The sequence below is a fragment of the Biomphalaria glabrata genome, chromosome 17, assembly GCF_947242115.1.
Source record: "Biomphalaria glabrata chromosome 17, xgBioGlab47.1, whole genome shotgun sequence".
NCBI lineage: Eukaryota > Metazoa > Mollusca > Gastropoda > Planorbidae > Biomphalaria > Biomphalaria glabrata.
This window is the reverse complement of record NC_074727.1, coordinates 27,972,338-27,984,640: the sequence shown is the minus strand read 5'-3', so window position 1 is coordinate 27,984,640 and position 12,303 is coordinate 27,972,338. Positions and strand designations below refer to the sequence as shown.

Sequence of the window (12,303 nt, the reverse complement as noted above, 5' to 3'; positions counted from 1 at the left end):
TGCTCATCAAGATTTGAACATGAGTCAAGTCTTGACTAAAGTCACTGGTGCTCATTCACATCACTTTTTATTATATACTATGTTAAAGAAAACAGCTCAGTCTATTTTTCTCATTTCTACTATCTCATCTTATTTACATTTTATCCACTTTGTCTTCCATTTGATTACATCTCATCTTATTTACATTTTATCCACTTTGTCTTCCATTTGATTACATCTCATCTTATCTACATTTTATCCACTTTTGTCTTCCATTTGATTACATCTCATCTTATTTACATTTTATCCACTTTTGTCTTCTATTTGATTACATCTCATCTTATTTACATTTTATCCACTTTTGTCTTCCATTTGATTACATCTCATCTTATTTACATTTTATCCACTTTTGTCTTCTATTTGATTCTGAAACAGATAAAAGACAAAATAGAAGCCAATGAGGTTGAAGTTCCAATCCAGTTCTTACACAAACCCAATCTGTGTGCAGTACTAGGACTGTACTTTGATTGTAAAGACACCTATGTCATTCAGGAAGATGCAGGTTGGTCACACATAGTTTGTAAGCTCTTCACTAGTAACCTACACCTGACACACTATACAGAGTTTGTAAACTCTATCCTACACCTGACCTACTCATACTTGTCACTCTGGAACATTTCAACACATTCTTGACAGAGTATCAGTGAAAATATTCTGAATCGTTCTTGGAAGTCCTTATTGTAAATTGTTTGTCCATTAATCAGTTAATGGTTCATTGATATCTTTCTTACATTGAGGAATACCAGTGGTGCATAAAGTGTGAAAGACATTCCCAGTAGAAATTGGCTGAATCAGGAGATAGCCCAGACATTTTCATTCATTAAATAATTGTATTTATTTGAACTAAAGTAATTTTTAAAATATAGAAGCCCTTGTATTGCTGACCAAACAGTGGATCACTAGTTACAAGACTTTTTGTTTTGTCTCATCAGACCTATCTAGTGGCACACACAGTGCACTTACTAGCAACTCATTGTTGAGCTTTTGTAATATCTTAGGGAAATCATCTTCCTTCAGAAACTGATACTACACATTAGAAGGAAATAGTTTGGAGGTCCTGGTGGCTAGTTTGTATTGGTAGACATTGATAACAATGGTCCATGCAGTTTTAAAAAATTGTTTAGGAATTGTTAAAGGGAAACTCAGATAGTTTTTCAAATTTTTGTTATAGACATATTTAAATTCTGCGTAAAAAGTTGTAATAGTAAACATTATATCATTTTTTATTTAAATGCTTGGAAAATTTTATATTTAATAAATTAGACAGAAAATTCTCCACGCCCCCAAAAAAACGGGGTTCTGCGAGATGTTTTTAGTTTTTAAAAACGTGACGTCACAAGGGTGCTGGCTAAATTTAGATCTAGACCTATATAACCGATAAACTCTCTAGTCTAGATCTAGACCTATCGGATCGCATTTATTGTTACGCTTCACAGCTAGATCTAGTCTCCACGTTGATTTATAATCGGTCATTGTTTATAAATAATATCCTAGATCTAAACCTCTATTTCTACTTGAAGAAAATGAAATATTGTTTTTCAGCTTGTTGCAGTAGTTCCAATCACAAAGATAAAATCAGCAAGTATGCTGACACAGAAATTAGTGTCTCTTTTCATTTGTTTCCAAGAGATGAACTTGAATGAAGTTTTAAAGGGAAAATGGGAAAAATTTATTCACCTGAAGAGCAAATATTTTACAAAGGCATTAGCCAATTTCTGTTTATGCTCAAACCATTTTGAGAGAAGCTGTTTCAGCAACTTCATTTTCATTGCTGTGGAAATGGGATTTGAAAAAAATTGAAGTTAATACCAGGTGCAGTACCAACAATACATTGGATTTCCAGGCCAAAGAATTCAATTAATGATACTACTGAGACATTTAAAAAAAACTGAAGTTCATAAATATAAATGAATCAGATTTGTGAGCTAGAAATTTACTACGAATACTAGATCTACTATTAAATTTCTTATTTGATAAGTAGATCTATCGTCTACGAAACTCAATTCCAACTTTTTAACTTTTGACCTTGGGGGTGTGTCTCGCCGGCTGAGCCAGCGTCAAGCTCTCATCACTTTTTCCATGTCAACCAATGTTAGGTCAAAAGGGCACAAAAAAATCATAACTTTCTTAATGTCAAACATACAGTCATAATTTATACACCATTAGAAATTTCTTTTAAAGTATTTTAATGATGTACTAACGACAAATTTTTTTATCAAAGATATTTTTTTTTTCCTCGTCCTCGTATAACTTGGCGCCTCCCTATCTATAGGATTTGAGTGCACACTCGTGACATCACACAGAAATTCAGTGAAAATCTGACTGTTTTGGATGCGCAGAAAAATTATGTCACAAAAACATCAATTACTAAGTTATTCTTGCAAATAAAAAAAAAGAATAATATATTCATTATCTATAAATCAAAACACATATTATATCAAAAATTGTCAAAACCATCGGAGTTTCCCTTTAATTTTGTATTTATTTTTCTTTGTATTTTGTGTAGGATGACAATGTACTAGACTGCTGTGTTGATCATTGAATGGGGAAACCCCCGTAGGTTTACACTTTACTAGTAGTGGAGGGGATTAAAAGATTTAGTTTTGTTTTAGTTTTTGTTCTAATATAAAATCTGACCTACAATTTAAACCAATTGATAGACTAATCTCTAAAAGTTCATCTCATTAGCTCTAGTCCAGGGGTGGGCAACCTTTTTGTATCGAGGGTCGCATTAAAAAAATTTGTGAATGGCGGGCCGCATATAAACTTTACGATTTTTTTTTAATTGCTGTTGTCTTTTTATGTAAACAATATACTTGCAAATTTACTGTTGTACATATTGTGTAGTATTTTACTTTTTACACTCATGCATAATGTTCTGGAACTGTGGAACTAGCTTACTAGTTGTTACCATAGTGACTGCTGTCAAATAACAGTCAGTCAGTTTGGACCAGTGATTTAGTTTTTACACTCATGCATAATGTTCTGGAACTGTGGAACTAGCTTACTAGTTGTTACCATTGTGACTGCTGTCAAATAACAGTTAGTCAACTTTGACCAGTGATTTAGTTTTTAAAAAATGCTTATTCACTGAATGAGACAATATATGTTCCGGAAGTTAAATGTCATTAAATGTTGAGCATCACCAGATTATGCTGACCATGTCCTTCAAATGTGCATACTAAATCAAGAGACCCGAACAAGACTCTGGACCCAAAGCACTTCTATAGAACAAAAACTATTTGGAGAACTGCCAGATCTGTAAACCACTGCGCAGTTCATATTTTATTACTGATCTGAACCCTCCAACATGTAAAATGAGAATGAAGAAGAACAGATGTATGTGTGCCCAAATAGTGTGAACCGCAGCAAAGTTTTTTTTTAAGTGTGGAAATACAGCTTCTGGCACCCATAAGACTCCCATGCATGTATTGACTGGAGCCTTTCTTTGCCTGGAGTTATGTACTCTGGAGCTGAATCAGCTTCTGTGCTAAATGGTGAGCTGATGGTATTGAAAAATGGTTCTTGACACCTTAAAATTTGCTTTTATAAATTGTGCAATTAAATAACGTTATACTTTTAACCATTTCTCTAGAAATAGTTTCACTTTTAAGCAATGGGAAAGACTTGTGTGAAAAGATTTAACATGCATTTGCATTTCATATGCAAGCCGCCCATTGCAATAGACATTATGAAACACGTGAAATCTGTCTTCCACTCTTCATTAGAACTATTGGTAACAAAGTCACAGTTAATGCCCTCCTGGTAACATAACAATTAGATACTATTTTCTCATTTGTCTTGCCCATGCTTAGCTAGTGGATACATTGGATTTTGTTGTTCCTAAATCTTAATTACCCGTGGTTAACACCACTTGCCCTATTAAGTACTATTATTATGCTCAACCCTGGGAATACTATTATGCAATTTTATGCAGCTTTAAGCAAATTTTGCTGTTTAGAGTTTATGGTTGGGATATTTAAAAAATAATAATAATAATAAAACAACTATTTTTCTCATTCAAAGCATGAGCTCCATCAGTTGTTACACTTGTTCCAAGCATATCCAATACTCAACACAGTTTTTCATAGCATTGAATAACTGGCATGAGATTGTGTCTATGGCTGAGTGTATTGATGTATAAGTCAATTACCATAATCTTCGTTTACTTGAAACTTTTTATAATGAAACAGTTTCAATAATTTGTATAGATATTATTTTTATTATATTTGCATTTTAATATGTATATACTGTGGGCACACCTGATTTCTGTAGGTGTCGGCGGGCCGCATAAAACACTCTGGCAGGCCGCATGTGGCCCGTGGGTCGTAATTTGCCCACCCCTGCTCTAGTCTGATATGTAGCAATGGATGTTACAAAATATTTCAAACTTGATATCTGCGCCAATACAGTTAACTTCTCATTCTATTCTATCAGTTGACTTCTCATTCTATTCTATCAGTTGACTTCTCATTCTATTTTATCAGGTCACTTCTCATTCTATTCTATCAGGTCACTTCTCATTCTATTCTATCAGTTGACTTCTCATTCTGTTCTATCAGTTGACTTCTCATTCTATTTTATCAGGTCACTTCTCATTCTATTCTATCAGTTGACTTCTCATTCTATTCTATCAGTTGACTTCTCATTCTATTTTATCAGGTCACTTCTCATTCTATTCTATCAGGTCACTTCTCATTCTATTCTATCAGTTGACTTCTCATTCTATTCTATCAGTTGACTTCTCATTCTATTCTATCAGGTCACTTCTCATTCTATTCTATCAGTTGACTTCTCATTCTATTCTGTCAGGTCACTTCTCATTCTATTCTATCAGGTCACTTCTCAAGATTGACAAAAAATATAAAGTAAGAAAGCTCCATGGACCAGATTATGACAAAATGACTTACAAGTCTTTGAAATCTTTGGATAAAATATCCGGCTGTTTTCTTCACTTTTGTGAGACTAACAATATTCTATTTGGTTCCTGCAGTCACAGGAAGTAATTATTCTCATCTTTTGACTAGGTTATTCACTTCGCCAGCTTGGCAGCAATTTAGATTTTCGAAAGAAACTTCTACAACAACCAGACATGACAGTGAAAATAGTGTTTGACATTTTTCAAGGTCTGGCCATCCTTGAGACTCACAACATTGTCCACTGTGATATCAAACGTAAGTTGTTTTTTTTTTTTAATGTGTAGCCTAAATGTCAGTATAGATTATTTAGTAACATATACATACATATATATATACATTGTTTGTAGTTTAGGCATAGTTTAGTGGTATGAGTATCAGTATATTAACTCTTTAATAGCCGTATTTTTTTTCTCATTCTACCAGAATAATTTTTTCCCCACAATTTTTATCACATAAGCCTTTTTATAAACATCATACTGTTTTTTCTATTTGTTAAAACATAGACATTTTATATAAAACTTTGTTGGAAATTGAATGTACTGCAAGATAATTTATCTTTCAATGTTATAGATAGTCACTGGAAAAAAAATTAAGTAATTTCAGAGATAAAAATTATTTTTTTTTTAATTTGATCTTTAAAAACTGACTTTCCCAAGTAAAAAAGAATATTCCAACAGTCCTCAATCATTATTATTGTATGAAATATTAAACTCTATCCAATTATCTATTTAAAAACATAACTTTGTCAAACTTGATCAATATTTACACTTTTAGTAAGGTTTCTTTCTAGATCTACTAGGGCCTGGCTGGGGCGACGCCCCGTTTCGTTTACTACTTTTAGTAGGTCTAGGGATGAATAATTCACTATCAGACTCGCTTGAGTCTGAAAATTGCTTTCATTATAACTTTCTAGCTCTAGAATCTCTATCTAACTCTAAGTCTAAGTCACTCATGTCACTATCATTCGTATCTAAAAAGATAATTAGAGCCTGATCAGCAGTAAAATGGCAAGAAGGCCTGTCAGCCATGATGTCTGATGCACAAAAATGAAAAATTCACTAGTCACTTACAAAAAAAAATATTTAGAACAATAAAAACAGCTTAGATCATCAAAGTATCAGAAGGAAAAAACTTTCAAAATGACCGCTCTATCGTTTCCTTAAACCATTTAAGGGATTAAAAATGTGGATTAGAAAAGAAAAAGAAGTAAATAGGGAAATAGTGATCGGACGCTGGAAGCGTCATTACGTTAGCAAGGCCAGGAGACTGGTCGCTGTCAGCGTCATTATGGTCTTGAAGAGTTAAACTTGTATATTGTGTGTCACTTTGATTGGCTCTAGTTATAGTGACCTCTCCATGCCCTGCCTCTATATTTGCTCCACCACTTATTTCATGCCTTCATTCTAACTTATCAGTTGACTATTTATAATGGGATCTTTTGACATGTGACACTTGGGATCCCATCAAAAATTATATTTACATCTAGAATGGTTCCAATTATAGTTTTGGTGCCTTGTCAACAAATATTTTATATCAGATATACTATAGTATATTATTGTTATGATCTAGATTGAAGAATCAGATGTACAACAATTATTTAGGCTCACTTTCAATAAAACTTTTTGCATTTTAGCAATACCCTATTTGGCCAATATATTCTAGTAGGTGATACGTTTTACTGAATGGCCTGCTTTAAAATGGCCTCCCAAACACTTCTGACCTGGAATGGCCTGATCCCAAACACTTCTGACCTGCTCCTCCCAAACACTTTTGACCTGGAATGGCCTCCTCCCAAACACTTCTGACCTGCTCCTCCCACCTACTTCTGACCTGGAATGGCCTGCTCCCAAACACTTCTGACCTGCTCCTCCCAAACACTTCTGACCTGCTCCTCCCAAACATTATTGACCTGCTCCTCCCAAACACTTCTGGCCTGCTCCTCCCAAATGCTTCTGACATGGAATGGCCTCCTCCCAAACACTTCTGACCTGGAATGGCCTGCTCCCAAACACTTCTGACCTGCTCCTCCCATATACTTCTGACCTGGAATGGCCTGCTCCCAAACACTTCTGACCTGCTCCTCCCAAACATTACTGACCTGCTCCTCCCAAACACTTCTGGCCTGCTCCTCCCAAATGCTTCTGACCTGCTCCTCCCAAACACTTCTGACCTGCTCCTCCCAAACACTTCTGACCTGCTCCTCCCAAACACTTCTGACCTGCTCCTCCCAAACACTTCTGACCTGGAATGACCTGCTCCTCCCAAACACTTCTGACCTGCTCCTCTCAAACAATTCTGACATGCTCCTCCCAAACACTTCTGACCTGCTCCTCCCAAACACTTCTGACCTGCTCCTCCCAAACACTTCTGACCTGCTCCTCCCAAACACTTCTGACCTGCTCCTCCCAAACACTTCTGACCTGCTCCTCCCAAACACTACTGACCTGGAATGACCTGCTCCTCCCAAACACTTCTGACCTGCTCCTCCCAAACACTTCTGAACTGGAATGACCTGCTTCTCCCAAAAACTTCTGACCTGTCTATTTCATCTCACTTTTCTCTCACCCACCTTTTGTCACTCCACCCCCCGCCTGCCTTCCCCCTTTAAAAAGTTTGGAATCTGTTCCATCTAATTGGCACGGCCTGCTTTCTACTGCTACCCCCCCTCCCAACAATATACTTTGCGCTATGCCTTAGGAAGTAGTCCTAGGTACAATCTCTGAGTGACTTTCATCTCTGTATCAAAGTCAAGTCTGTATTGAAATATTTCAAAGTCTCTCTGAGGCTTTTCAGCATGAGTCTTTTTTATGATTGCATCCTGTGCATTGAACACTCACAGACTCCCCCCCCCCTCTCCCATTTGAAGTCTTCCCTAACATCATTTTGGCCCATGGTGTCTAGTTTGTTAGGTTGAATTACATTGGCCCATGGTGTCTAGTTTGTTAGGTTGAATTACATTGGCCCATGGTGTCTAGTTTGTTAGGTTGAATTACATTGGCCCATGGTGTCTAGTTTGTTAGGTTGAATTACATTGGCCCATGGTGTCTAGTTTGTTAGGTTGAATTACATTGGCCCATGGTGTCTAGTTTGTTAGGTTGAATTACATTGGCCCATGGTGTCTAGTTTGTTAGGTTGAATTACATTGGCCCATGGTGTCTAGTTTGTTAGGTTGAATTACATTGGCCCATGGTGTCTAGTTTGTTAGGTTGAATTACATTGGCCCATGGTGTCTAGTTTGTTAGGTTGAATTACATTGGCCCATGGTGTCTAGTTTGTTAGGTTGAATTACATTGGCCCATGGTGTCTAGTTTGTTAGGTTGAATTACATTGGCCCATGGTGTCTAGTTTGTTAGGTTGAATTACATTGGCCCATGGTGTCTAGTTTGTTAGGTTGAATTACATTGGCCCATGGTGTCTAGTTTGTTAGGTTGAATTACATTGGCCCATGGTGTCTAGTTTGTTAGGTTGAATTACATTGGCCCATGGTGTCTAGTTTGTTAGGTTGAATTACATTGGCCCATGGTGTCTAGTTTGTTAGGTTGAATTACATTGGCCCCGACCTCCCACACAAACCTCATACCTCTGGCCTGAGAATTGTAGTTTCACATTTCTAACTTTCCCCATCACCAGTCCTAAACAAAATAATTTTACATACAATCACTGAACTGACTTTTCTTCATCTTTTGGATTCAATATTTAAGTATTTCATAAGCTCTATGTGGCTTTTGGTTGTACCCCTTGATTTGTTATCACTCTGGTGTTGTAAGACTGTCTCAGCCAAGAATTTGTTTACCTCCCACTGTCAGCACACAAAAAGGCTTAAAGATGATAATGTGAAAATAAATTCCATTTTATTAGATTTTTCTAAGGCAAAGAATGTTTGTTTTAAACTTTGTTTCTCTAGCTGAGAATGTTTGTTTTAAACTTTGTTTCTCTAGCTGAGAATGTTTGTTTTAAACTTTGTTTCTATAGCTGAGAATGTTTGTTTTAAACATTGTTTCTCTAGTTGAGAATGTTTTTTTAAACCTGTGTCTTTGTTTCTCTAGCTGAGAATGTTTGTTTTAAACTTTGTTTCTCTAGCTGAGAATGTTTGTTTTAAACTTTGTTTCTATAGCTGAGAATGTTTGTTTTAAACATTGTTTCTCTAGTTGAGAATGTTTGTTTTAAACTTTGTTTCTCTAGCTGAGAATGTTTGTTTTAAACTTTGTTTCTCTAGCTGAGAATGTTTTTTTAAACCTGTGTCTTTGTTTCTCTAGCTGAGAATGTTTGTTTTAAACTTTGTTTCTCTAGCTGAGAATGTTTGTTTTAAACTTTGTTTCTCTAGCTGAGAATGTTTGTTTTAAACTTTGTTTCTCTAGCTGAGAATGTTTGTTTTAAACTTTATTTCTATAGCTGAGAATGTTTGTTTTAAACTTTGTTTCTCTAGCTGAGAATGTTTGTTTTAAACTTTGTTTCTCTAGCTGATAATGTTTGTTTTAAACTTTGTTTCTCTAGCTGAGAATGTTTTTTTAAACCTGTGTCTTTGTTTCTCTAGCTGAGAATGTTTGTCTCAAGTTTAACTCTGATGGATCCCATACAGCTAAGATCATTGACTTTGGATCCTGTAAAACACCAAAAGATAAAATGAACTACATAGGACTTACTCCAGAATATCTACCACCATCTATAAATCAGTTCCTTTGTTTGGCTATGCAGAAAAAGGTAAACCGGTAGTATTGTAAGAACTAGAACTAGAAATCTATCGAGAGTTTGTCCATTAAGTGGTTTAATGGTGAACACTTCCAGGGGAGACTGCCCAGAATGTTTTGGCTGCACACTGGGTAGGTTATTACAGCTGAAGCTTGTGTCAGTTGCCTTGATTTTTGTTTGTATGGCTCTTTTCTTTTGCCAGTGCTTTTCTCTTGTCCTCAAACATTTGTGTGTGTGCCCACACAGCGTGATACTCTCTCTCCCCTTCTTCCATCTCCCAGAGACAATGTTGAAGAGACACTGTTCACCTTGATCACTTCCCTTTCTTTCATTGACCTTAAAGGAGGGGGGATGAGGGGGGGGGGGAGTCTTCTGCATGTGGTTCAGTTGTGACTTGCTTGTGTTCTGATAGACAGGAACAGCTAGATAGTAAGAACTGTACAAATTACACAGTGATACATTACTTTGTAGTGGACTATACACAGTGATACATTACTTTGTAGTGGACTATACACAGTGACACATTACTTTATACTGGCCTATACACAGTGATACATTACTTTATACTGGCCTATACACAGTGATACATTACTTTATAGTGGCCTATACACAGTGATACATTACTTTGTAGTGGACTATACACAGTGATACATTACTTTATAGTGGCCTATACACAGTGATACATTACTTTGTAGTGGACTATACACAGTGATACATTACTTTATACTGGCCTATACACAGTGATACATTACTTTGTAGTGGACTATACACAGTGATACATTACTTTATACTGGCCTATACACAGTGATACATTACTTTGTAGTGGACTATACACAGTGATACATTACTTTGTAGTGGACTATACACAGTGATACATTACTTTATACTGGCCTATACACAGTGATACATTACTTTATACTGGCCTATACACAGTGATACATTACTTTATACTGGCCTATACACAGTGATACATTACTTTGTAGTGGACTATACACAGTGATACATTACTTTATACTGGCCTATACACAGTGATACATTACTTTGTAGTGGACTATACACAGTGATACATTACTTTATACTGGCCTATACACAGTGATACATTACTTTGTAGTGGACTATACACAGTGATACATTACTTTATACTGGCCTATACACAGTGATACATTACTTTATACTGGCCTATACACAGTGATACATTACTTTATACTGGCCTATACACAGTGATACATTACTTTATACTGGCCTATACACAGTGACACATTACTTTATACTGGCCTATACACAGTGATACATTACTTTATACTGGCCTATACACAGTGATACATTACTTTATACTGGCCTATACACAGTGATACATTACTTTATACTGGCCTATACACAGTGACACATTACTTTGTAGTGGACTATACACAGTGATACATTACTTTATACTGGCCTATACACAGTGACACATTACTTTATACTGGCCTATACACAGTGATACATTACTTTATACTGGCCTATACACAGTGATACATTACTTTATAGTGGCCTATACACAGTGATACATTACTTTGTAGTGGCCTATACACAGTGATACATTACTTTGTAGTGGACTATACACAGTGATACATTACTTTGTAGTGGACTATACACAGTGATACATTACTTTATACTGGCCTATACACAGTGATACATTACTTTATACTGGCCTATACACAGTGATACATTACTTTATACTGGCCTATACACAGTGATACATTACTTTGTAGTGGACTATACACAGTGATACATTACTTTATACTGGCCTATACACAGTGATACATTACTTTGTAGTGGACTATACACAGTGATACATTACTTTATACTGGCCTATACACAGTGATACATTACTTTGTAGTGGACTATACACAGTGATACATTACTTTATACTGGCCTATACACAGTGATACATTACTTTATACTGGCCTATACACAGTGACACATTACTTTGTAGTGGACTATACACAGTGATACATTACTTTGTAGTGGACTATACACAGTGACACATTACTTTATACTGGCCTATACACAGTGATACATTACTTTATACTGGCCTATACACAGTGATACATTACTTTATAGTGGCCTATACACAGTGATACATTACTTTGTAGTGGACTATACACAGTGATACATTACTTTATAGTGGCCTATACACAGTGATACATTACTTTGTAGTGGACTATACACAGTGATACATTACTTTATACTGGCCTATACACAGTGATACATTACTTTGTAGTGGACTATACACAGTGATACATTACTTTATACTGGCCTATACACAGTGATACATTACTTTGTAGTGGACTATACACAGTGATACATTACTTTGTAGTGGACTATACACAGTGATACATTACTTTATACTGGCCTATACACAGTGATACATTACTTTATACTGGCCTATACACAGTGATACATTACTTTATACTGGCCTATACACAGTGATACATTACTTTGTAGTGGACTATACACAGTGATACATTACTTTATACTGGCCTATACACAGTGATACATTACTTTGTAGTGGACTATACACAGTGATACATTACTTTATACTGGCCTATACACAGTGATACATTACTTTGTAGTGGACTATACACAGTGATACATTACTTTATACTGGCCTATA

At 35.7% G+C, this 12,303-nt stretch overlaps 1 protein-coding gene across 2 annotated transcripts in view; it reads left to right on the top strand.

Annotated features, from left to right (window-relative positions):
- The window catches only part of LOC106056379 (probable serine/threonine-protein kinase dyrk1), a 63,800-nt gene that overhangs the window by 29,630 nt on the left and 21,867 nt on the right, over positions 1–12,303 (top strand). For both annotated transcript variants that reach the window (XM_056014957.1, XM_056014958.1), the window contains exons 7-9: positions 415–541; positions 5,067–5,213; positions 9,493–9,659. In XM_056014957.1, the coding sequence (XP_055870932.1) occupies positions 415–541; positions 5,067–5,213; positions 9,493–9,659 (441 nt within the window). The remainder of the gene's footprint in view (positions 1–414; positions 542–5,066; positions 5,214–9,492; positions 9,660–12,303) is intronic.